This window comes from Eptatretus burgeri, chromosome 11 (genome assembly GCF_056783735.1).
Source record: "Eptatretus burgeri isolate ZD-2024b chromosome 11, Ebu_testis_v1, whole genome shotgun sequence".
NCBI classification, from domain to species: Eukaryota; Metazoa; Chordata; class Myxini; order Myxiniformes; family Myxinidae; genus Eptatretus; species Eptatretus burgeri.
In genome coordinates, this window is record NC_140971.1 from 95,142,969 (window position 1) to 95,170,849 (window position 27,881).

Below are 27,881 nucleotides of genomic sequence, written 5' to 3' on the forward strand. Positions count from 1 at the left end.
GACCACACATCTTCATTCCCATACCCACTACAACTTGACACAACAAAAGAATATGAGGCATCTTTATTGTCCATGGAGACTTATAATACCTTATTTAATATAACCGAGAAAAATGACAAGTTTAGTTATAATCCGGGAAGTGGATACAAAACGATAACAGTCTCACCAGACATACGAGATTTCTCAAATATCTTCGAAATTGCTCGTCTTATGAAAGAACAGGGTGATGAACCAAAAATATTATTATAAACATTCAAAAACATACTTCAAAATCAACGATTAAAGTTAAAAATAACTACAAGGTTGATTTCACAATTGATAATTCATTTAGAGAGTTATTAGGTTTCTCCTCAAAAAGATTGAAACTAATGGGACGTTTTACAGTGATAATGTCATTCAAATATCCTCAGGAATAAATTCGGTGTTAATTCACTGTGATTTGATTGATGGTGCTTATAATGATGGATTAAAAACAAATACAATATTTTCATTCAGCGCATACTCAACCCCAATTGGTTATAAATTCAATATGGAGCCTAAAAATTTGGTTTATCTACCTGTGTCAGGAAAAACCATACACAGAGTAAATTTTAGGATAACCGACCAAGATAATCGTGTGATCTCTTTTAATGGAGAAGTTATATCCATCAGAATTCACCTACGTGAAGTTTTTCAATAAATAAATACGATGGTTATTGTGAGGAAGCACGAGTTGGGAAAATATAAAATAATTACAGGGGATGGGATGTTCCTTTCCCGTACTACAAGGGTGAAGGTATGTATCTTGGTAGAGGATACTATAAACCTAAGAGACAAAGGGGTGTTGGACATCAATTTAGAGGAGATGGGATAATTGATACTCTCATGGGTATTGGTTCAACTATTCTTAAACATAAAGACCTAATTGGTTCAACTGCTTCTGCTGTGGGAAATGTAGCAGGTGCTGTAAAGAGTATAAAAGATGCTCAGAAAGAATCTCATAAATTACAAGCAATAAAAAGAAATTAAGAAAGGTAAAACTCAGTTGTCCCCCCAAGAACGACAGAAAATAATTCAAATACTTGGATCAGGGTTTCAAAAGTTTTAACATCTTTTTTCCTAAATAAATACAAGTATGGAAGCAATTGATAGTATCTATGATTTGGATGATACTATTATTATCTCAAACTCCACTAAAAAAGAAGATTACTTCAAGGTAAATGCAATAACTGGAACAGACTGGAATACAAATGGTACAAAAAGTTTTGAAATAAATAATCAACAAACCTATTTGAATCTCTCCGAAAGTTTCTTGTTGTGTAAATTTAAATTCACTAAGGCTGGGAATAACACAAACGCTACACTTGTAAATGATTTCTTCTGGAAAATGTTTGATAGTGTGCGATTGTATATTGGAACACAAGAAGTTGAAGCGGTTGATTATGTCTCTGCTGTATCTGAAATGATGAAATTTACACTCTATACATTCAGTGATAGAATGGGAAAGGGGTCTGTCGAAGGTTTTATTCCTGATATGTCAACGGGAACAAACACAGACCCTGGATATATTCAAGGAAAGGAATGTATAATGATGATACAAAAGCAGAAAATAGTTTTACTGTGGCAGTTCCTCTTAAAGGTATATTTGGATTTTGTGATTATGATAAAGTTCTGTATGGTCTTAAAATTAGATTTCAACTACAAAGGAATGATAATGAAAATAGATTGCTTTTTGGTGTTGGTAATGCTTTTGGTGATCAGAATAAATTTGTAATTGAGGAGATGAGTTGGTATATCAGTGAATATACTCCTAATCTTAAAACAGAAGAGATGTTGAATCGAAGACTTAACTCAAAAAAAAACACTCAGTGTATCATACCTCAAAAGAAGATGTCAACACGTTAAACTCAATCAAACTACTTACACGTGGAATTTGGGTGTTCTGGAAGGAAAGCCACGATATCTGTGGATGATTTTAAAAAAGCCAGATGGTGATACTGCGACTGATAAGAATAATGCATTGAGTGATAATGCTAAGGTGAAACAACTTCGCGTTTCTCTAGATGGAACATTTTATCCACGAGATAGATTGGAATTAATTGGGAAAAAAATGATTTTGCTGAAGCATACAAGTCTTACCAAAAGGTGTGTGAAAGTAATGGAAATAAAGAACCTATTTTGGATATGACAGCATTTAAAAGTTTGTATACAATCTATACGTTTGACCTGAGCGCTCAAAAAGAAACTATAAAGTCTAATCGAGTGGATACTTCCCTATACATTGAAAGAGGAGAGTGAAGAAGTTGATACATATTGTTTGCTTTTGGAAGAAACAGAATTGCAGATTAATACAGATAATGGTGTGATGATTAGTCTCACATAATTTTTTTGTTAAATAAATGAGTGGCAAAGTACCAACTGGGGTATATGTTAATCAAATCAATCTTCATAAACTATCATCTTGTGTTCAAAATCAAAAGCCTTGTACGATTAACGTTAATACAATTCAGAGAAAAGGAGCAGTAAGAATTGATGTTTTGCTCACAAGAGAACAGGTTAAAATCTTGAATGACACTGGCTCACTTAAAATTAAAATGACAAAACCAATGTTGAAAAAATATTCAATAAGAGGGGACGAGTGGAGGATTTCTCCCATTTCTAATTCCTTTATTTGCTGGTTTAAGTGCGGTTGGAGCATTGACGGGTGGTATTTCAACAGCGGTCAAAACTGCCAACGAAAGGAAGGCTCAACTCCAGGCTCAAAAAGAATTGGAAAGACATAACAAAGAGTTGGAGAAACAAATTAGTGGAAGTGGTGTAATTGTAGATTTTGCTGAAAAACTTGAAGGTCTGCCTGATAAAGCGAGATTGTTAGTTGGAGATATGCTTTCTTCTATAACACAAGCAGGTGTAAAATTAACGAAAAGAGGTAATGGATTATATCTTTCTAATAAATAAATGAGCATTGATGAGTGGTTGAAAGAATTTGGAAAGAATACAACATCAAATTTACAACTTGTCAAATATTGTAAGAAATTAAAAATTCATAATGTGGTTATTTGTATGAGAGATGAATTAACAAATGTGTCGAAACATACAAAGAATATTATTATGAACTTAGAAGATAATGATGGGAACGGTTCTCATTGGGTTTGTATTTTTAATAGTCAAGACAAATATTATTTTGATAGTTTTGGTCTTCCACCACCTGTTGAAGTCATAAAATTCTTACAGAATGGTGTTTATCAAACATTTCAAGTCCAAGAATTAAATTCCAAGTGTTGTGGTCAATTATGTCTATATGTGTTATTTCAACTCAACAAAAATAAAAAATTTTATGATATTATTTTTAATCTAATATAAATGACTTATGTTGGTAAAGATGGTTCTATCTTTGGTGTATCTCAAGAACTGGATATTGATTTATCAAATTATTACACAAAGGCACAGGCTGAGCGACATAAATATAATATAAACAAAAATATTAACATGAAAAATGCTTATAAATTAAAAAATTATCCAAGCCGGACTGGCACGAATGACTTGGTGAGATTAAGCGATTTATCACAATATATATACTTAAATAAAACGGCTGTGTATTCTAAAGATACAGAAGTGTTGATATTATCTCCAGGTCATACAGAATTCACAGTTCGAATTAAAATAAATTTTTATAAAGAAGGGCGTATCGTTTGTATGAGAATAGAACAATGGGGGTATGATATGAATGATTTAGGGTATAATTGGTCATTTAAAATTAACCTCGAAGACCTGGAACAATTAAATCAGTCTCGTAAGGAAGAATATTATCCACTTGGTATCGAGAATGAGTTTTGTGGAGCCACGATTAGTAAACAACAAATAAAAGAATTTAATAAGGGTAAATATAATAATGGTTTTGCCCTTGTTTATCTCATGAAAACAGAAAAAACAGGATTATATATAATAAGTAAGGAAATACAAAATGATTTAACTATGGGAAGATGGGGGACTGGTTCGTGCCATAATATTATTCTAACATATATTTCTAATACATAAATGACAGCAAGAAGGCTTCAAGAAAATTATCATTTCTGTGTCCAAGCATACCTTCAAGAAAAGGGTATTCGGTATTTTAATAAATATGTTCTACAACATAAGAATGAGGTATTTTCAATAAAAGATTGGCATTATGCTGATGTTGATAAACCAACAACTTTAGATTTAATTAGAATGTTAAATAATGAAAAAATTATAAGGTTAAGAAAAGGTAAGGCTCTTTTAGAAATTCAAAAGAAATTTTATTGGTTTCCTGTTGTAAAAAAATTATTTTGGATACAGGAATAACAAGAAATCCTGATGAATATATGTATAATATTCTATGGGGTGTAAACTTGATTCAAGTATAGTAAGGGATGAGGAAGGAGTTGAAGAAGAGAGGGAAGAGGAGGAAAAGGAGGAGGAGGAGAGAGAAGGAGGAAAGAGAGAAGAGAGAGAGGGAGGAAGAGAGAGAATGAATAAATATCAAAATATGGAAACCAGTGAGATTCAAAAAGAATAGAGGTATTAAAAGAAATTAACTTATCTCACCAGGGAGGAATACAAAGAATTAAAAAGTCTATTTGCAATACTTTCGACAAGACTATCGACATCGAGAAGACATGTATTTTAATTCAAGTTTTTTCTTAAATAAATGGAGGAGAGAGTGAAGGCATTTCTAAGGATTCTTTATGTTTTAAAAATTCAGATTCAAATGTGCATGTTGGAAACTAAAAAGGTTTTTGCACTCTGCAGGAATTTTTCTCATAAATAAATGAGTTATTGTCTCAAATGTAAAAAGAAAACTAATACTAAAAATATTTCATATATTAAAAGTAAAAATAACAGGGTTATACAAAAAGGTATATGTTCGGTGTGTGGTTCAAAAAAATCAATTTATCTCCAAACACAAACTCGGAGGAGATATACAAAAGTTTTTATCAGGAAGTAAATTTACAACTACTGGAATACCAGGGAATTACATCTTCCAGGTTATTCTTTCTGTGGTCCAGGCACAAACTTAGATAAAAGATTAGATGAGGCAGACAATCCTAAATCCTGGAGTAAACCAATCAATAGAGTTGATGAAGTGTGCATGAGACACGATATTGATTATGGGAATACCACAACGTTGGAAGAAAAGCATGAAGCCGATAGAGAAATGTTGTATAATTTGTCTCTGATACAAAATCCAACCTTGAGAGAAAAAGTTGATAGGTTCATCGTGAAGAAGATGATTAGTGCTAAATTGAAACTTGGACTTGGAAATTCAAAAAAACTTATAGGCTCTAATGATGCCATTAAGACTGAAGAGCAATTAGCTGATGAATTACATAAACCAATATTCACAAAGTTTCAGAGAAGGAAAGTTTATTCCAAGGAAGTTGATTATATCTGGTCTGCTGATTTGATTGAACTCAATAATGATAAGGGGTACAAGTATGCTTTAACCGTTATTGATTTGAGGAGTAGATATGCGTGGGTTGTCCCTTTAAAAAACAAAACAGGTAATACTCTTATGTTAGCTTTTCAACAGATATTTAATAAAAGTAAGAGAAAACCTAAGAAATTGTGGACTGATGAGGGTAGAGAGTTTTATAACAAGACATTTATGAATTTTCTAAAAAATAACAGTATTACATTATACAGTACCTTTAATGAAGGGAAGGCAGTTGTTGTTGAACGTTTTAATCGTACCTTAAAGAGAGACTATATAAAAAATTCACACAACTCGGTTCACAACAATGGTTATCTTTTATTCAGGATATTGTGGATAAGTATAATGACACGATTCACACGTCCAACGAATATGAAGCCATCAGAAACATTTACAAAATTAAAATATGAAAAAGAGATTAATGTCAGAAAACCTAAGTTCAAAGTTGGTGATATCGTAAGAATATATAGGTGGAAATCTCATTTTGAAAAGGGTTTTACTGAACGATGGACGAAAGAACTTTTAAAATTGTTGATGTAATAGATACAGTTCCTTGGACTTATAAAATATATGATTTGGAAGGGCAAGAGATTTTAGGCTCATTTTATTCACAGGAATTACAAAAGACAAAACTAAGCAGATAATACACCTTTGTGGACACTAGAGGCACAAGTCCGAGGTGTATAACAGTATATAATGTGTGTCAAGGGGGCGTTCTTAGATCTGTGAACCCCAAACACAGAATCCTCAACTGAATAGTCAAGGCTTAACTTTTGTTTGTGTGTGTGTGTGCAATGGGAGCAATAGGTTGGCGCTTCACTCCCTCCTACTATACACCGTTGTGGACACTCGAGGGCCAAGTCCGAGGTGTATAACAGTATATAATGTGTGTCAAGGGGACGTTCTTAGATCTGTGAACCCCAAACACAGAATCCTCAACTGAATAGTCAAGGCTTAACTTTGTTTGTTGGTGTGTATGTGTGTGTGTCCCAACCCTCACATTCAAAATCTCAACCCCAACCCTCACATTCAAAATCTCAACCCCAACTCAATCCTCACCCAACACAGTCTTTTTCAAAATGAGATTTCCCACCTATATATATATATATATATATATATATATATATATATATATATATATATATATATATATATATATATATATATATATATATATATATATATATTTTACGTTTTTTTTTTTTCTCTTCTTCCAATTCTGTCTTTTAAGGCTTTCAGGTTTGATGACGTAGAAAGGGGGAAGTAAGCCTGCACTTTCTTCCCAGAACTTTCTTGTTCTTGCTCCCATCACGCACCATCCGACAAACAACTACATCCATAGGTTCAGATCCTAAAGCGTGATAGCAACTCCAAAAGTCTCCAAAATATAAATAAATAAAATAATAATAATAATAAATAGATAAATAAACAAATAAAAGCCCCAAAAAAGTTTCAAGTGTCCAACATAAACCCAACTTTCCAAGTCTTCAAGGTATAACCACATTCCCGTTGAGTTTCCAAGATATGTATCACATTGTGAGTTATCAATCCAGAACCCACATTTCAAGTATTCAAAGTAAAACCAACTTACAAAGTCTCTTAAGGATAACTCATTTACTGATTTTTTTCAAAATTTGTGAGTCTCCAAGGTAGGCCCCATATTTAGAACCATCTTGGCAGAACCCTTTTCCTGAGTCTCCAAGGTAGTTATTTAAACCATCAAGGCAGAACTCATTTACTGATTTTTTCAAAATTTGTGAGTCTCCAAAGGTAGGCCCCATATTTAGAACCATCTTGGCAGAACCCTTTTCCTGAGTCTCCAAGGTAGTTATTTAAACCATCAAGGCAGAACTCATTTACTGATTTTTTCAAAATTTGTGAGTCTCAAGGTAGGCCCCATATTTAGAACCATCTTGGCAGAACCCTTTTCCTGAGTCTCCAAGGTAGTTATTTAAACCATCAAGGCAGAACTCATTTACTGATTTTTTCAAAATTTGTGAGTCTCCAAGGTAAAACTTGTATTCTGGCTCATCAAGGTATAACTTGTTCAGTGGGTATTGTCTTGATAACTCACAATGAGTACTATTGCTGTAAAACTCTTTTTCAGGATTTTGCTGGTCTCAAGGTATAACTCTTTGGTTGGGTCATCAGAGGACGAACTTCTCGTTCTGTGGGTCTTGGTCGCTCATAAGGTCTTCAACCAAGCCAACAATTTACTTCCCCAAGTTGTAGCAAAAAGCAGTATTTTCATTTCGTATTTCAGACACAATTTCCTGTGAGAGAAAATAATAATGTATTAATTAAGTTATTTAATTATTAAATGAGTATGCTTCAATCAAAGTTTGAAAATAGGAAAATAAAAAATCTTACCTCAATAGATAAGAGGTTTGAATCCAGTTCATCAACTTGAAGGTTTAGTTTCATAGAAGACAGAGAGTTCCAAGAAACACCAAAGTCATCCCACTCAAGGTCTTCAACCAAGCCAACAATTTCCCCCCCAGTTGTAGCAAAAGCAGTATTTTCATTTAGGTATTTCAGACACAATTTCCTGTGAGAGAAAATAATAATGTATTAATTAAGTTATTTAATTATTAAATGAGTATGCTTCAATCAAAGTTTGAAAATAGGAAAATAAAAAATCTTACCTCAATAGATAAGAGGTTTGAATCCAGTTCATCAACTTGAAGGTTTAGTTCCATAGAAGACAGACAGTTCGAGACAAGCACACAGAACACCATTGCCAGCAAAAACAAATGTTTAAAATGGAGCCTGGGTTTGAAGCTTTTATAGAGAAAGACTGGTGGGTGTGGTTTCCTTTGGAAATTCCCTGGGCAAGCCTAGGCAAGCCTTCATTGGGAAATTTTTCAAAACCATAACATCCTGTAATTTTCTAGTGATTTCTTTGTGAGTCAGAGATGAACTGGAAATGATGTAAGAGTGGGCGGGGCTTAGCAAAAGTAGGCGGAGCTTAGCAAAAGTGGGCGTGGCTTAGAAAAAATACCTTATGAAAAGTGGGCGGAGCTTAGCAAAAGTGGGCGGGGCTTAGGAAAAGTGGGCGTGGCTTAGAAAAAATACCTCATGAAAAGTGGGCGGAGCTTAGCAAAAGTGGGCGGGGCTTAGGAAAAGTGGGCGTGGCTTAGAAAAAATACCTTATGAAAAGTGGGTGGAGCTTAGCAAAAGTGGGCGGGGCTTAGCAAAAGTGGGCGGGGCTTAAAGAAAAGTGGGCGGGGCTTATTGAATACCTTGTGGAAAGTGGGCGGGGCTTAACAAAAGTGGGCGGGGCTTAAATAAAAGTGGGCGGGGCTTAACAAAAAATAACCTGTGGCTCAGGAGGTGGTCAAACAAGAGCATTAAGAGAAGTTTATCATTTCGTAATGGCACAAATGGGGTATCTTAAAAAATATAAAGATTCAAATGTTTTGTTTGTCAATATTTTAGATGGGGGATTATTGTGCAAAGAAAATTAAACTATTGAAGGAATTTGAGAATGAACAAATCTTTATAGGTTCAATGAGTGAGCTGTTCAACCCCCAGGTGTTCAATTCAATGAGGTTCAACCTCCAAGTTAAAAGGGGAGACAAATAAATATACCTTGGGATAAAAAGGGGGGTTTATTTTTAGGGAAAAAAAAATATAAATCGCTGAAAATCCCCCATTCATTTACATGGGGAAAAGTGAGCCAGAATCAGTATTCTTACCCTACTGCCATGGCTTCGGTCAAGGTTCCAGAATGCTGGTGTTATTCGCATACGCTGAGCAGCCGGGGCAGTGAAACAACGCACGCCCAACGTGACGACTGCAGTCACGGCACACATCATTACGTGCTGATGGCGCTATTGTCCCACCGCGTTGAGAGGGGGCGCTGGCTACCCAACCCAACACATTTAATTACATAATAATCCCTGCAGGGAAGGTGCTATTCTTAACGTACATTATGGAAATAACTATTCTGAGAGTCTAGTGCTGTGTGCGTTTCAATTTCGGCATACGGTTTATAAAACCACAACAATATATTCAGTGATAGCAGGCTGTTCACGTATAGCCTGACAGACCGATCCTCCTAGGATCGGTCTGTCATGCTACACTTGTGTTTGTTTACCAGCTTAATTTTTTTTTATTCCCGTAAATATTCAAAAACGACATTACCAAATGTAATAGGATAGTCCACACAAACCTGAAATGAGCCCTCCCATTATATATTCACATTATTTCACAGGCGAGCAGGCAGTCTTGTACACGACACAACCTCAAGAGACGTGCTTCAAAACAACATTTTGACCCGTTTACGCCTACCTTAGGAATACAGACACATTATTGGAAATCAAGTTAACAGGTGTGGATTAATAACGTCGTTCATTTCATTCCTGCATCGTCTGTACATACGTCTGATAAAATGGTATACGTTTTGAAATTTAATTGCTTGGCCAGCATTGTGTGTTTTGCTCCTGTACATCACATGATCTGTTATTGCATCTATCCTCTCACCCTAGCTGAGGTCTCAGGCAAGAGGTACATGTGGAGATGATCAGATCGGGTTGGATATCTATGCGATCGATGAACTCCGTGAACGAGGTGTTGCTGCGACGGTTGACTCTCCAAAATATAACTACCGTTGTGATGCGGAAGGCCATTATGGTATGTACATCGGACAACCGAGGCTGTCTGCATTCCCCACTTGCTGTTTCACATAAACCTCTATATCCCAGTCCTTGTCATCTCCTTCATTCGCTGGCACCTGATTTCCACAGTGTTCGAAGGCCTGCAGGCGGAAGTGCTGGCTTTGAGACAGAGCAAGCACTTTGTGGATGAAGTGCTTTCAGGGCAGGAATGTGGGGTGCTCTTGGACCGCACGTGTTTCTATGCGGAGCAGGGCGGACAGATCTTCGATGAGGGATACATGATCAAAGAAGACAAGGGAGAGGACGTGAGTTTGACTCCTGTTTTAGAACCACAAGGAAGGAATAGACGTTGAATTTTTAGAACACATTTGGTTGTTGTTTCTTTTCTTTTCTTTTCTTTTCTTTAAAAACGATCAAGTCGTGGATTTGTTGACCAAGCGCCATTGCTTCACGGTGACATCTGCACAAAGTTCCTCAAAATAAGCGGCATATTTCCTTCGAGACGATCTGGCTTGGAAAATGGAGGCGCTTGCCTCAAATATTTCCCATTGAAGTCTGAATGTTCATTTGATAAAGCATCATCAGTTGCATCGTTAATGGCAATGCTCGTTGCTCAAAGATCAACTACTATACAATTGCTACTCGTAGTGTTTAGCTCTTGTTTGTTTGGAAAATTATAAATTCGGTTTCTTCCTGTTAAGGCTAATAAATTCGTACATTAGGTTTGACTGCAGGAAATGTTTTCATCCAGCAATCCATGCCTTGCATCTATCTATCTGCAATTGCAGACATGACTAAGCCTCCCCGACCTGCTGACGTCACATGTTTACTGAAGGAATCCTGGGGGGGGGGGACTCTGAGTCAGTCCATCATCCTAGTTTATGGATGCCTTTTGCAATACTAGTCGGTCAACAGCACCGATATTTACTCTCACGAGGGGAGAGGGTGTTGGATTTGGGGTTTTTTGTCCGTTTGTCTGTCTGTTTGTTTGTTTGTCCACACAGAATATGAGTATGGTTTTGCTCTCCATCCATGTGTCAGATTGCCGCAAGATTTTCACCAGAGAAGCAACTATTCATGTAGAATGGTTTAATGGTGATTATGACGTCATAGGTCACGTGATGTGGCAGCCATGTTGGAAAAAAAGGAAAAACTGAATCTCTGTATCTCCCAAACAACACCAAAGAAAAAATTGACACTTGGCACATGGCACATGGCAAGTACACTAAGTGGAGAATGTGATTTTTTTTTTGTTTGTTTTTTGACATCATGGGTGGCCTTGTTTGGCCTTGTTGTGTCCCTCTTTGGAATGGGAAGGGTGATTATCATGACTTCAACAGCTCCTGAGGGGCGACGCTGCTCTCAGTGCCAGGAAAGGTCTTTGCTCAGATAATTAATTCTTCATAGGGTTCGCTACCATCTGTTTGAGCACCAACGCCCAGAGCAGTCAGGCTTTACACAAAAGAGGTCAACGATTTACCGTGTCCTTGCCCTTCGTGTCCTCACCAAATGCAGATGAGAGTTTCCGCAGGGGCTGCTCACAGTCAATGTTGACTCAGTGAATCGGAATGCCTTCTGGAGGATTCTTGGTCTTCGTGGGGTGCCACCGGTTTCCTGGGTCAAAACTAAGATTCAGGCTTTCATTGACACCTGGGATGCTGCTGTCCTGTCTGTGCTTGTTTGTGGCGAGGATGTTGAGGTTACAAAGAGATTCACTTCCCTTGGCAGTGATATTCACGTCTCTGCTGGCTGAGAGTCAGAGGTCAATAGACGTCTGGATCGGGCCTGGGGAGTCATGGATTTACTGTATCATGGGGCGTGGTGCTGCCGGTACCTGTGCGAGAGGACGAAAGTCCGAGTCTTCAGGCCCTTGGTGCTTCCAGTTTTGCTCTACGGATGTGGGACTTAGACTCTGACCAAGGATCTGAGACGGCGACTTAATTCCTTTGGTACCAGGTCTCTTCAGAGAATCCTTGGCTATCGCTGGTCAGACTTTATGTCCAACGAGCGGTTACTGAGAGAGACTCAAATGAGATTTGTTACCTGCATAGTCCGTGAGCGCCAGCTGCAGCTGTATGGACACGTGGCTCGTTTTCCTGACGCTGATCCTCCTCACCAGATTCTCTCAGCGAGGGAGTCTCATGAGTGGAGGAGGCCAGTGGGTTGACCACGTGCCTCATGGTTGCAGCAGGTTGATCGGCATCTCAAAGAGATGGGGTTGAGCCAGGCATCTTCCTGGGGGGTGGCCAGACGGAGGCCCCTGGAGTACCGGCGGAAAGTGGACGCAGCGACGTGCTGTTCTGGCACATGCTCCCATACCTGACCTGACCTGATCCTGCTCACCAGATTCTCTTAGTGAGGGAGCCTCATGCGTGGAGGAGGCCAATGGGCCGACCACGTGCCTAGTGGTTGCAGCAGGTTGCTCGGCATCTTAAGGAGATGGTGATGGCCAGACGGAGGCCCCTGGAGTTCCAGCAGAAAGTGGACGCAGCGACGCGCTGCTCTGGCACATGCTCCCATACCTGACCTGACCTGACCTGACCTGAGAAACCCCGCCTCCAGGAATGACAACTCGCAAAGCACGCTCCTGAAGTGGAGGATTAATGGGCCTGACGTCGGAGAGGACGTCAGGAGAGAGTTAGGATGGGGGTCATGACACGAAGAAAGTGTGGGAGAGAAGAAAGGAGGAGATGGCAGGAGGTTGGAAGAGAAGGGTATTATGGCTGGCTTTCCTTCAACACGATGAAGAAGGCTGCACGATTCTCATGTTCGTGCAAAGTCGGATTTGTCCGCGTGATGGAGCAAGACGCGAGCCATAGACTGTTTGGCTGGCTCGTGTGAGACTGTGCCTCGAAGCCTCGTGTTGTGCCATCGGGAAATAAGGCGGTGCCGTTCTGCAGATGAGCGGCGTCGGCAAGTGTGATCGATGAAAGAAGCTGCACGGCGGTTTCTGAGCCCTGTTGTTGAGTATCAACAGCCGAATTGCTTCCTGTATGTTTCCCGCCCAGAGAGCGGCTGGGCACCATTTTGGGCCCATTTCCCCTTGCAGTGACGATGCGGTTTGGCGAACCCCAAGTTTCAGAAACTCATCTCTGGGCACAGAGCTAAGTGCTGGGAGGAAGGGAGGATTTTTCTTTGATTTATTCTGTCCCCTTGTCTATATTAAAGTTTGCGTGGAGGTGCCTCAAATAGGAATGTCGTTCACCTCAGGTTTCGTTATTATCCTGTTTTGATTTATCCCGATTATGAATACTTCATTTATTGTCATTAAACCCTGCATTTATTGAAGTTGCTTTTGTTTATTTGTTGTGGGTTCGAGTATAAACCCGTGTGCGTCCGTCCTTCCCGTGAGCGCCATAATCTCCAAGGATCACGTGTTTGCCTCCAAGGGAGAACTGTTTGGTTATCCGTCCAGGTCGGGGCTAACCCCCCCCCCCCTCCCCTGGACTCGACAATATCTAAAGGTTATATTAATCACCTAGTAATTGATATATTTAAGTTTCCACTGGAATTCATGTGACGTTTCCAGGTAATTATGTAGTTTTAGTCAATTTTATTAATACATAGCAAATCATTATCATTAAAAGCAGACATATGCTTTATAGAATGCAAATGTCACAATGAATATTTATGTTTCCAACGGAATCCTCTCACGTGTATGTATATATGTATATGTAAATATGTAAATATATTTCATGGAAAAGTACACATTTTGTTATTTGGCTTTGCTTACGACTAAGTGGTCAAGTTTTGATATATTTCCTTGATGGAACATTCTTCCATTGAATATTTGTTTTCCATTCGGCTTGCCTGTTCTCACTTCTTGGTTCCAATCCTTGATTTCCTTGATTTACAAATTTGAGAATTATCCCACTATTTATGATCTGATTGTTTGTGTAGCATACGATGGAGCAATAACTCACCCACTTTTAATTTTTTTTTTGTATGCATTGTCGAGGCTCGTAGGAGAGCTAACACACAACGCACAGCAAGGGGGTGGGGGGGGCATGAGACGAGGGGTGGGAGAGGGAAGGACAAAACAGTGAGGAACAGAGACATTACGAGATCTGTGGAAGGGAGAGGGATGGGGTGGGGAACACGCGGAATGCAAGATGGACATTACAGTACAGGGACTTTCAAGAAGGAAAGCAGGGAATTTGAAGGAGGTGAGTTTGGGGTGGATTAACGGGGGTCGAAAAGATGGAGGATTTGGATGGGGAATGACAAGAGGTGGTGGTGAACAGCTGTTTTGAAGGCCTGGAGGGAAGAATGGGGTTGAAGAGTGTGGGAGTTTATTCCAAAGGTGGGAAAAAAGAGGAATGAAAGAGTGAAGGTGAGCAGTGATTTGTGATTTTGGTAGTTTTATCAGAAGGGGGTTGTTGGCGGACCTTGTGCGCCCTGCGTAAATCTCGTGGGGACATATCGCAGACAGAGCAGGGGGGTGGAGGGCGAGACTGGAGAGGAGACAGTAGAAGACAGAAAGACCACTGACCTGCCTGCGGTGAGAGAGTGAGAGAACCAAAGACTCAGCCTCATCACGGGAGATACCAATGATCCGAAATGCCTTGGTTTCCACAGCGTGAAGCCAAGAAGGGTGGGAGGCAGGAGCACCAGCTCAGAACGGAGAGCAGTACTACATCAGGCTGTGGACGAAAGCTTTGTATGTGGTCAGGAGCTCAGGTTGGCCGAGGAAGGACTTTGCACAACGGAGGATTCTCAGTCGGTGACTGGTTTTGGAGGCCAGGTTGGAAATGTGGCTTTCCCAGGAAAGATCATGGCAGACAGTGAGACCCAGAACCTTGAATGAAAGGACTTCTTCCAGAGGATTGTTGAGAAAGTAGATGGGGGGGAGGGTGGGGGTTCTAAATGGTCCTTTCAGAGAGACATAGTAAGAGTCTTAGATTTGTCAGGATTGAAAGACCAGTTTGTGATTTTACCCAGATCTGCAGAGAGCAAAGAAGCTGCTGCATGCCAGTCTGAGGGATGGCAGATGGTACGGCAGAGGGTGGAGTCATCAGCCAAGAGATGAAGAGGATTTACCTGAGAGTCGGAGAGATCACTGATAAAAAAAAACCAGAAAAAGAACAGGGCCCAGAACACTGCCTTGAGGAACTCCAGCCTGGACAGGAAGAGGGGAAGAGAGAACTCCATTTCGGGCTACACGTTGACTGTGACAGGAGAGGAACTGTGACTGACAGAGGACTGTGACAGGAGAAGGCCTTTCATTGTCTGCAGCCTGAAGGAAGTCTGCGAGCCATGAGTGGAGATGGCCTTGGATACCATAGGAAGAAAGTTTGGTGAGTAGGACAGGGTGCCAGACCGCATCAAAAGCACGCGATATGTCGATGGATATGGGTCTGATTTCATGTCCGGCATCGAGTACCTCCATCCATTGTTGGGAGAGCAGAAGCAGGCATATCCAGGGTAGAGTGACCTGGTCTGAAACCAAATTGATGATCGGAAATCAGGCTATTGGAGAAGAGGAAGGATTTAATGTCTGAAGCGATGGATACCATAACCTTGCTGATGATTGGGATAAGGCTGATTGGTCTGTAGTTGTAGGGATCTGTTTTTGCACATTTTTTGCAGGGCAGTGATGTTTGCTGATTTCCAAGTAGACGGCAGATGACCTTGATCAAATGAGAGGGTGAATAGAACAGAGAGAGAGGGTGAGCAAGAGCAGAGGAGCAGGTTTTTAGGGCACGTGGGCTGATGCCGTCTGGACCGGTTGCAGAATCTGAGTCGAGGTTTGACAGCAAGCTCTCCATTTTGTCAGAAGAAAAGGACAGAGTCCAGGGACAGTTCAGTGCGACTGGGTTAGGTGGGTACAGAAAGTGAAGGGTTTTGGACACAAGATTTCGATGCAGACACCGAGGTTAGCCATTCAGCCTTTTCACGTGCGGTATCAGTAGCGTGACCGTTTGAGGTGAGGGATGGGATGGAGGGGGAACATACACCAGAAACAGATTTGATTAGATGCCACAATCTTTTGCCATGTTTTGGGGGATTTTTTTTAAAGACCATTGAGCTGTGTGGTATTTTTCTTTGTTTTACCACAAAGATGGTGACTCTGCTGTGATTTGTATCAAGGTCAGATGTCTTGTATGTTTCTTTGAAATGAAAAAAATTGCTTCATCATCCCATTTTAACAAACAAATTGAAACGATTATAGAGGGATTTCGCTTGCACTCATCATTGTCACCAAATAATAAAACAAAACCACTGAGTTCAGAATATTTTTGGCACCATGGTAGGAATCATTATGGTTGTGATGTCAAATTCAGCAAGAAAATCTGTCCAAAATTAGAATGAATCTCATAGAAATTCCAACACCTCCTCTTCCAAGTGTTCGAACACACCATTGTTCTTTTGTCAACCAAGGCAAGCTCGACGAATGCACCCTCTGAAGATCAGTCCAGCTCTGAATTAGACAAACACATCTTTTAATGGCCCAATCCTCTGAGTTATTAATGAATGGAATGGAACTTGTCTATTTTATCAATAAATTGAACTTGGTATTAAAAGTAAATCTCAGCATTCCATGTGCGGTGCTTTCAGCTGTTTGCCTGTCGCGATACGGCCTTATTCCCTTCATGTTGAGATATCTTGCATTGATCTGGCACCATGTTCACCAAAGTACTCTTGCATGAGCTTGGAAACCTGTATTATTAATAAAGTGTGCAGTTGAGATGAATGGTGGGGATTAAAAAAAAAAACAAGCTTGAATGAGCTAAGATCCTCGTCCTCTTAATGATGACGTCATAAAAACGAATATGACGTCATTGTGATGTATCAGGTTTGCGATAAATTATCTGTGCTAATGCCCGGCTTGATTCTCGCAAACAAAATTCAAACAGCTTGCCGAGTTTCGGAGATAATGGGAGAGGCGATTTCCATTAGCGGCGATATTTTGACGTCAACTTTTTTTCTAGGATGAATTTCCAAAATCGGAGATGGTTACTGCCTGCGCATGGGCTTTCTGCATATATATGGCAAGTTTCACAAAGATCCGATGAAAACTCTGGGTTGTGAAACGAAAAATAGGAATGACGTCACAGTGATGTATCATATGTGCGGTAATTCATCTCTGATAATGACCTGTTCGATTCCCGCAAACAGAATTCAAAAAGCTTGCCTAGTTTCGGAGATAATTTTTTTAGGTGATTTCGATTAGCGGAGATATTTTGACGTCATAACTTTTTTTCTAGGAGGAATTTTTCAAAATCGGAGATGGTTCCTGTCTGCGCGGGGTATTTCTACATATATATGCCAAGTTTCAGGAAGTTTCGATGAAAACTGTAGGCTGTGAAACAAATTAGTCCACAAGAACAACAACGTGAGTAAGACTTAGAGATCCTCCACAAGGATATAAAAATTCTGTAAGTAAAGAAAGTTGAATAAAAGGAAGGTAATAATTTTTTTAAAAATAACTATAGTACAAGCCAGCCAATCATGTGCCTGGGAGCTTTTGCTCATTATGTGTCTCTAGGTGCTTTCAACCAGTCATTTGATTGAGTGTGGCTCAGCACAACACAACATCGAGTGTAAAAAGTTACCCCCTTCTCCCCCTCCCCCTTCCCCCTTTCAAGGACACCCGACATCCCAAATCTAATTTACACATATGTTGGATTGTTTTGAAACCTTGCTTAAATGAGCACACGGTACCTTTGGTACATCGAAGGAAACGACGTTGACTCGTGAGTCACTGAAGTTGACTCGTGAGTGTTTGATGATAAATCCTCGTGTTGTCTCGGATCTTACTGTGATGGCCTTTTCCATGCATGCTGTTTATCCAATGAAAGATTAAATCTGCTTGTATTCGCCAATGGATCCCTGGCGTAGTGGTTTTGAGGCACTATCTGTTACACATCCCTTTCATGTTTTTACAGGTAATTATGGCTCAAACGAAAGAACATCAAGAGCGTCCAATACACTCCCCTTCCAGCATAAAAAACCCAAAAACACTCTGATTCCATTACGACGAGTCGAGTAAAATCATCATATTTCTCTTCACTTTAAGAAAAAGAAAAAAAATTCACATCGACCATCCAAACCAAATGATTTGTAATCCAATTCTCAGCCTTTTATTCAACCAGACTGATTTGCAAAGATTTTTCCATGACCAGGTGGACAGATTAGCAATTTGTTCAGTCGTGTCCTCTGCATGTTTCATGGAACTCACCCGTGGGGAAGAGGGTGGGTACATGGTGTCGCCGAAGCTACGGAGGTCAAGTTCCTCGTCCGGCGGATGACGTATCAAATTTTTGTTCCTAAAAAAATTTAAATAAAAAAACTATACGTGTCTATTGTGGCCTCTGGACCATTTCACTGCAGTGATCTGAGATTTAAAAAAAGGGAAATAATCTTCCCTTTTTTTATCTCCGGCACCTCAAGCTCATTGTTTCAGCAGCCAATACCTTTTTACCTTCGCAAACTTCGTTTGACGAAGGTATTTTATTGACCCCTGTGTATTTATTAATTGGTAAATATGTGTGCGGACAACATTGCGCAAAAACTGCTGGACCGATTTGCATGAAATTTTCAGAGATGATGTGCAGTTACTCAAGGACGCCAGGTGAAGCTTTTGGGAGCGATCGGATCAAAGGTCAAAGTCTCAAAAAGGTCAAAATCGTTTTTTTGCGATGAAAGTGTCAATTTTGTTCCGATTTCCATCAGATTAAATCCAAAATGTTCAGTATTCAAATCCCGATCCACTGATATAGCGTATGGTATAGTGTTTGCAACCCTAGTTAGTCTGTGGAAGTCAAAGGTCAAGGGGGTCACCAAAATGGAGTTTTTGATTGGGAAGCGTTGTGGACAACATTACACAAAAACCACTTCGCAGATTGTCATGAAATTTTGTGGATGTGTTTGCCATCACGAGAGGACAAATCGATTAGATTTTGGGAGCGATCGGATCAAAGGTTAAGGTCAAGGTCACAAAAAGGTCAAAATCATTTTTTCGTGATTAAATTGTCAACTTTGTTTTGATTTACAGCAAATTAACTCCAAAATGTTCAAAATTAAATTCCCCATCCTCTAATATGACACATGGTATAGTACTTTTGTCACCCAAGGCAGCGGTTGGGGGTCAAAGGTCAAGGGGGTCACACAAATTCACATTTATATCAGAAAGCGTTGTGGACAACTTAACGCAAAAAAAACAAAACGCAGAGAGGCTTTAATTGTTCTGGATTTGTTTGGCATCATGAAAGGACAAATCCATTAGATTTTGGGAGCGATCGGATCAAAGGTCAAGGTCACAAAAAGGTCAACATCGTTTTTTCATGATGAAAACGATTAATATGTTTCCGATTTACATCAAATTAACTCCAAATTGTTCAGTGTTCAATTCCCCATCTTCTGAAATGACACAAGGTATAGTACTATTGTCACCCTAGGTAGCGGTTGTGGGTCAAAGGTCATGGGGGTCATGAGATTCATATTTGTATTGAGATGCGTTGTGGACAACTTAATACAAAGGTAACTAGTGGCTGCGGCGAAGGTATGCGCTCTACGAGTGCCCGTTCTAGTTTATTTTATTTTTGCTTCCAGGGTCGAGGCTCATCGAGGAGTGTGAACTGACGAAGATTTAACAGACCAAAAATTGGAGGAGGAGGTGGTGGGGCGGGGACAGGGAGAACACACCAACAAGTGTTTATGGACAGAAGAGAGGGAGACTTGGAAGGATAAGGGACACGGTGTGAAAAAAGAGGGATACAGCCGCAAACTCTCAATCACAAAAGTGAAAAGAAGACTGGAAACCTGGAAAGGAATTGGTTTTGATAAGGTTAATGGGGGTATAAAAGATCATGGTTGTGAATGGGGGGTGACCTGCGGTAGGTGCTGAGTGTGTCTGTCTTGAAGCCCTGGAGGGGAAACTGACATTGAAGTCTGACGAAGTTGGTTCCACAGGTGGGGGAAAAAAAGAGGAACGAATGAGTGGAGCTGAGCAGTGATTTTAGGTAGTTTCACCAGAAGAGGGTTGGTGGTGGACTGTATGGGCAAGCAAAAACCTTGTGGGGAGGGGGAGGGACAGCACAGAAAAGGCAGAGGGTGCAAGACCAGGAAAGAGGTGGGACGGTAAAGATGGAGAGACCACTCATCTGTCTGCGATGTGAAAACGATAGGCCCAGAGACACAGCTTCATCACAGGAGATTCCAGTGAATAATCACTGAAATAGACTTTCCCTCAATTTAACTTGCGACTGTTCCTGACTTATTTAAATTCTACTTTCATAACACCACTATCGAGCAATAAAAAGTATCGATGGACACAATTATACTTCCGCATTACGGGCCAGTTTTACTGTCGCCTGCAATTCTTGTTGAAGATTCCAGAGGATTTTGGAACGACACGAAGCCGGATTCGTTATTCGATAGCTTTCAGTCTGCCTTCAATTCAAGCCTGGTGTTGGCTTAATGGTATGGGTGTCTGGTTTATTAAGATTGTAGGCTCTTGAGTTTGAGCCCCTGTCACGGCATTGAAATAACACCAGGTCGGTTGACTCAGCCTGTCATCCTTCCAAGGTCAGCAAAAAGAGTACTAGCTTACTGGTAATGGGCACTGGTAATCAGCGGCACAACCGTATTTCCAGAAAATTATGCAACCAGCAGCCCTAGGTTGCGTACGAAACAACAAGAAGAAGTCTGCCTTCATTCACACTGGCTCACAGCAATGAAACTGTTTTGTTCTTTTTTCTATAACAAGCTATTCTTCATTTCCTCTGCCACCGGAGGTGGACGGAGGTTATGTTTTCACCCCTGTCTGTCTGTCTCTCTTTGGCTGTGAGCAGGATATCTCAGAGTTACAAAAGTTTGTGGGCAGGTTGGGTGTGTGGCAAGGATTAATTGATTCGATTTTGGTGAAGATCTGGATCCAGATACGAGTATTTTTTTTGTGATTCTGAACACCATTGAGAGATGGGGCGAAAAGGAGATATAGCATGATATTTCAAACAGTTGTGGATGGATTCAGACAAAATTTGGTGGATGAGTTGGGTGAAATGACGACAACAAGCCGATTAGATTTTGCTCCAGGTCTGGATCCAGATCCACAATCTCGGTGGGATACAAAACATAAACTGTTCAGCCTGGTGGAGGCTTGCGCTCAACCGAGTGCCATTCTAGTTCTGTGTGTTTTTATCACTTCTTCTCTTGGTTCAGTCCACTTCTTTAAATGTGGTTTATCATTTCCTTGCGTTACTTCAATCTCACTTAGTATCTCGGGGCCAGATCGTGCTTGGCTCAGATCTTGGTGCTTGTACACAAACTGTTTGCCGAAGGTTTTCATTCCAAACCCATTCCTTTAACTCAATCATACCCATAAGGTATGGTCATAAGTGAGCCATGACGGCTTCGCTTTTACCGACCACCTTGTCGATTTGTCGTGTCATAATATGTTTTGACATTTAGTTTGTTATTCTTTTACCGATATCTGGGCAATACCCAGATATTATTTTACCCACATATACAGATTTGTAACACCTACTGCAGCTTCAGCATCTTCTTTAACCAAAGTTCAATCCCGTATGATTGTTAGTTTCTTAATTCGACCATTTCAAAATCGGTCCCACTTTGGGTTATGATCAATCTTCCTCCTGAGTCATTGTATTTGATTGGGTTTATTTTATTTTGTTATTCATTACTTGCTGACTTTCATGGTAAGACATTTTCATTGCTCTGGAGTACGTTTGTGTGCAAATAAGGTTGTTGGAAGCTGCTGGGAGACCGAACCTTGTTGACCTGAAGTTGCATGGACATTTTACTTGGGTTTGGGGGTGATATCTTTACTTACTGAATTATCTATATATTAATCTATATATTAATACTGAAGGACCAATTTTGTGCTCCTCCTTGCGGTCACGTCACGTTTTTTTCGGTACTGTGAGCTGAGAAGTTTTGACACGGTGTTTGTACGTCAAAGTAGACACGTGCACAAATCGGGGGACTTCTTCACAAGAAGTAGTGTACACCAAAAATGGCATGTACAAGGACATTTTGTAGGCCTCATGAGGTCAGGCCATGGAGTACATCGACTGGGATCCGGCTCTTACAAGAGCCGCCACTGGTTGTCATATTGGGCTCATCCGTCTGTGACGGGGTTTCGGCTAGTTACACTGATACATGTCTGTGTGTGTGCATGCGTGCGTGTATATATAATAAATGACCGTTTTTACAGCCATTTTTCCCTGCTGTGCAGGGGTTTGGCTTTTTGTGAGGCAATGTTTTATGGCCGGATGCCCTTCCTGACGCCCACCCTGGTAGCCTCTTACGACACACAGAGATATGGTACACCTATTCTAACCGGGGCATACACCGGGACCAGTACACTGGCACTCATTTCACCGACCTCGGAAGGATGACAGGCTGAGTCAACCCCCTGGTGTTAATTCAGCAGCCAACGGGGCTTGAACTCAGGACACTGGGATCCCAAGCCGCCACCCTAACCACCAAGCCAACACCAGGCTTAGTATATATTAATCTATATATTAGTGCGTGTCTCCTCCATAAATGCAAAACCATGAAACCTAGCAGCCTGAAACTTTGCATGCATCCTAAGACAGTTCCAAGGAAGTGCAAGAGTGAAAATTAGGTGTTTGGGTAAATTGAAACACCCTTTTGAACATAATTAACGGCCTTATTTAATTATATCCTTCATCGGGCAATCCTCGGCCACCTCGCTCTCTGGGGTCTTAAGGGTTTCCTGGGTAACCTCGCTAGGGTCTGAAGCCACCATGTTTTTTGCCCTGCTCAACCATGCCCTGACTTGGAACAGGCCACAACGATTTATTAACAATAGTTTTTTGAGTTTTTTTTTTTTTCACTTTCCTCACACAAATTATCGAATGCCTGGTCATCACAGCTATGAATCGCTGGGTATATTGCAATGTTATAAACACCCGGAGACGTCGGCGTTCGTGGCTTTATGTCATTTCTGCACATGCGATCACCACGAGTGTCTCTTAAACTCAGGAGAATTCCAAAATTTGAGCTCCAGAGTCGAACTTACAAGCAGTTCTGACTGAGAAAAGTGTTGATTTGTCCATTTCAGACATATTTGACATTTTGGGCGTCTCCGGGAGGTGTATGTTTAATCTGACGGTTCGGTAATTGCCAACTTGTGTTTCAAGTCAGCCGTTTCATATCGACCGTTTTGTTGGAGTGCTTAAGCCAGTGCTCCACAATATTCGCACTGTCTACTGAATATCTCCAGCGATTGACTTGAACACTCGCGTGCGTTGGCCACGTGGTGTTCTGCGGTGCACCAGGCGGTGGCTGCCTCGCTGAAAATGTAAAATTTTATTTTCCACGACGTCTCCCGTTTTTGTTCTTCCATTAAGTGACCCGTCACTTCGGCATCGAAAATACAAATAAGGATTAAACGTTTCGCTTTAAAAGGTTGGAAGGCAAAATAAATGATATGATCACAATGAGAAAAAAAATCTTTTCAGTTCTGAAGTGAAGAATCGCCAAATCATGCCAGGAAAGCCGAGAGGTACTGGTACACATGCTCACTATGTGTAGCCAGGATTTGTATCCTAACCCAGCTCGAAACCGTCCTCCCAGTGTTTCGCAGGTCAGATGATTCATCACTGTGTGTGTTATCTCTCAGATGGACGATAAACTTGGTGTCACATCTGCTTGACTCCTTCTCCTCCTCTCCCTCCAAACCCTACCCTCTCTCTCCCACCCCATCCCTCTTTCTGACCCGACTCCCCCCCCCTCCTCTCTCTCTTTCTCCCCCCTCTCCCCCCTCTCTCTCTCCAAACTCTCGCCCTGGTCCCCCACCTTTTTCCCCTATTTTGAGGGGACTGTAGCATGTACGAATCAGATTCGGAGTCAACCGGTGGGGTGCTTAGGTCACCACATGTACGAGCTGTTGGTTTTGAATGTTCCCGCCACAGGTCTCCGTGTGTGTGTGTGTGTGTGTGTGTGTGTGTGTGTGTGTGTGTGTGTGTGTGTGTGTGTGTGTGTGTGTGTGTGTGTGTGTGCGCACGCGCGTGTGTACGTGTGCATGTGTGTGCGCGTGCGTGCATATATGGAAGTTGCTGTTGTTGCCTGCAACTAAAGTTTGTTCACGACAGGGTCATTCCATGTCAAATCATCAAAGAATCTGCCGTCATCTCTCAGATTTTTGTAAAACTTTGTGAACCAATTGGGACCCATGAAAAACGGCAAGAACTCAAATATTTTTGCTAACAGCCTCTTAATTAGTGAGATACAGACTAACGAACTTTGGACTAATTAGCACAACGTCGCGAATTCAAATGGCCATATCTCTAAAAGTATAACACCCAGAGAGCTGGTTTTGGTGTCATTTTAAAGGTATTTTCATGCCCTATGAATTTGTCTGGGCAACATTTTCCTACCTCCAACCACAAAAAGTTATCACAAAATATAAACTTCAATCGTGAATCCCCAAAAAATGTATCCTTCAAATTTCCTCAAATTCATCCCAGAGGTACCTTATGATGTCAAGAAGCTTCCACATAAGTTTTGTGATGGGCACTCCAATAGTTTCTGAGATATGAGCAATAATGTACATGTACGTATGGCATATAGGTTCGAAAATCAGCATTTGTAATGTATTATACAATCATTCTAACCTAGCCATGACAGGGAACACAGGGAACGACCATCAATTGCTTTGAAGTATCATATACTTTCATTTTCAACTGGGCCTGAGGGGAAGAAACAAGTGCTGCTGTTGCTGCATTGAAGAGGACATTGAAAGCCTTAGTCAGGTTAGTGAACACTGTGTACTTGAACTCACTTATTGATTGTATAATACATTACAAATGCTGATTTTCGAACCTATATGCCATACGTACATGTACATTATTGCTCATATCTCAGAAACTATTGGAGTGCCCATCACAGAATTTATGTGGAAGCTTCTTGACATCATAAGGTACCTCTGGGATGGATTTGAGGAAATTTGAAGGATACATTTTTTGGGGATTCACGATTGAAGTTTGTATTTTGTGATAACTTTTTTGTGGTTGGAGGTAGGAAAATGTTGCCCAGACAAATTCATAGGGCATGAAAATACCTTTAAAATGACACCAAAACCAGCTCTCTGGGTGTTATACTTTTAGAGATATGGCCATTTGAATTCGCGACGTCGTGCTAATTAGTCCAAAGTTCGTTAGTCTGTATCTCACTAATTAAGAGGCTGTTAGGAAAAATATTTGAGTTCTTGCCGTTTTTCATGGGTCCCAATTGGTTCCCAAAGTTTTACAAAAATCTGAGAGATGACGGCAGATTCTTTGATGATTTGACATGGAATGACCCAACATTAAGAAAAATCGGGGTCCAAGAGGTTCTATGGGTGTGGGGGCGGTGTGGAGTTGCCCCCCAATATATGTTTTGCTCTCTTTTCTGAAACCACATACACACACAATTTTGATGAAACTTGACCACAACCTTTATCACCCGTGACGTACCAAGGTTTGTTCATGGCATTAAAAAAACAAAAAATCCAGAGGCATTTATTTTCTTCTCCATTATATATTTTGTGCGTCATCCACGCTTACCAGTGAATGCCTGGTTATCTTACCCAGCCGCTACCAGGTAAGCGCCCAGGGACACTGCCCCTACGTTTAATATATATATATATATATATATATATATATATATATATATATATATATATATATATATATATATATATATATTTCAGGTTCTTTGTCATCATTCCTGCAGGTCTAGCTATCACTGGTGCAACTTTGGCATTCTTCAGCTTCCAGAATCTTCTCACTTCATTCATGAGGTCATATTGTTTTGGTCATTTTCTTGATTTCTGCATCGTTTAGTCCAAATTCACTGCTATTAACACTTCCTTTAGCAATGCCTTCTTCTCTTTTTTGTACCGAAGTATGATACCTGGTCACAACACTTTGTTTTCGATGTTCACGCTCGATTAGATCATTAGGACATACGTAAGTGGTTGGTACTTCCATGTTTTCAGTGATTGCTTTTGGTTCATGTTCCTACAAATTTTCTGCAACTGGGATATTAAAGTTTTTGCAGATGTGCCAGCAGATTACATTATAAACTCTGTTGTGTCATCATGTGTACAGCTGTTCTGACATGAGTTTGTTTTTGTGTTTGGTCATTACGCATAACATATCATTCTCTTTGCTCACCCCACCTCCACCCCTCACCTTTCTCTTTTTCTTTTTTTTCATACTCTCTCTCTCTCTCTCTCTCTCTCTCTCTCTCTCTCTCTCTCTCTCTCTCTCTCTCTCTCTCTCTCTCTCTCTCTCTCTCTCTCTCTCTCTCTCTCTCTCTCTGTCTCTCTCTCTCTCTCTCTCTGTCTCTGTCTCTGTCTCTGTCTCTGTCTCTGTCTCTGTCTCTGTCTCTGTCTCTCTGTCTCTCTGTCTCTCTGTCTCTCTGTCTCTCTGTCTCTCTGTCTCTCTGTCTCTCTGTCTCTCTGTCTCTCTCTCTGTATCACCCCCTCCTCGCACCCTCCCTCCTGCAGTATATAGCAACGTTAGGTGAGGCATAGCTTTTCCCACCTCCCCCCCTCTTCCACCTCTCTTCCTCTCTCTCTCTTCCCTCTCCCTCCCCCCCTTAATATCTCCACCAGTGAAGCGACGGGTTGTATTTGCTCATTTAAAAAAAAAATATAAATATATATTTAAGTGATGATGTCTTAAGCCATACATGTTGAGAACAAAAGTGAAAAAAATAAATATTTTGAGCAGTTATTGTATTTTGACTTTGTGCTCTTGATTTGTGTTGGTTGGTCACCTTGCGTGCTTGTACGTCTCTTCCCAGAATATGGAGTTCACAGTGAAGAATGTGCAAGTTCGTGGAGGATACATCCTGCACATGGGCACACTGTATGGCAAACTACATGTTGGGGACAAAGTTCAGCTCTTCGTTGATGAGGTGAGGGGATTGTGTGTCCCATGAAGCAAGTCTTTTAACTTGTACATTGACACCAGTTTGGGTACTGCACCACTAGGAAAACGAGACTTTGTCAAGCCTAGTGTGGGTCTGTTGGCAGACAGTTCAAAGGATTTGTTTCATAAACTGAAGGTTGACAAAATTGGTTCGACAAAAGAAAAAAAAAATACAACAACCTGAACTTTGATTTATTCCGGCAAAGGGTCAATGCTCGAAACGTCAGTGTTACGTTGCTTCCCATTGCAGGTAGCTTACCTTAACCTTTATTTGATTAAATATAATACATCTTACCACAACCTTACTTCTCATACTAATATGTAATGCCAAAATGCCTGTATTTGAATTGGGTTGTACTTCCTGGTGCACCTGCTTGTCTGTCTTGTGCAGGCTCGCCGCCGACCCATCATGAGCAACCACACAGCAACACACATCTTGAACTTCGCACTCCGCTCTGTGCTGGGTGAGGCAGATCAGCGTGGATCGCTCGTCGCCCCTGACAGACTCCGTTTTGACTTCACTGCACGTGGTGCCATGTCGAGTGCTGAGATCCAGCGCACCGAAGAGCAAGCGATCAATTTGATGAGAGAGGCGAAGGCAGGTGCTTTTTCCCTCCAGAAGCCTCATTCTGTCTTGGAGTTGAATAACGAGGTAAACATGACTTTCGTTGTCCACAGCCTGTGTACACAAAGGAGGTGCCTCTGGTGACTGCCAAAGCCATCCAGGGCTTGCGTGCAGTTTTTGATGAGACGTACCCGGATCCAGTCCGTGTCGTCTCCATCGGAATCCCCGTGGAGGACATGGTAGCTGATCCCTCCAGTCCAGCTGGTTCACTTACCTCTGTGGAATTCTGTGGAGGAACGTGAGTGCACGCTGACATTATGCCATTATATTGACCACAACTTTTCCTGATG

General features: G+C 40.8%; 1 protein-coding gene across 3 annotated transcripts in view; it reads left to right on the forward strand.

The window, feature by feature from the left end:
- Positions 1 to 27,881, forward strand: part of AARS1 (alanyl-tRNA synthetase 1) — a 143,419-nt gene that overhangs the window by 96,696 nt on the left and 18,842 nt on the right. For all 3 annotated transcript variants that reach the window (XM_085847472.1, XM_085847474.1, XM_085847471.1), the window contains exons 11-15: positions 9,925 to 10,069; positions 10,183 to 10,358; positions 26,839 to 26,952; positions 27,358 to 27,564; positions 27,645 to 27,829. In XM_085847472.1, coding sequence (XP_085703598.1) covers positions 9,925 to 10,069; positions 10,183 to 10,358; positions 26,839 to 26,952; positions 27,358 to 27,564; positions 27,645 to 27,829 — 827 coding nt within the window. The remainder of the gene's footprint in view (positions 1 to 9,924; positions 10,070 to 10,182; positions 10,359 to 26,838; positions 26,953 to 27,357; positions 27,565 to 27,644; positions 27,830 to 27,881) is intronic.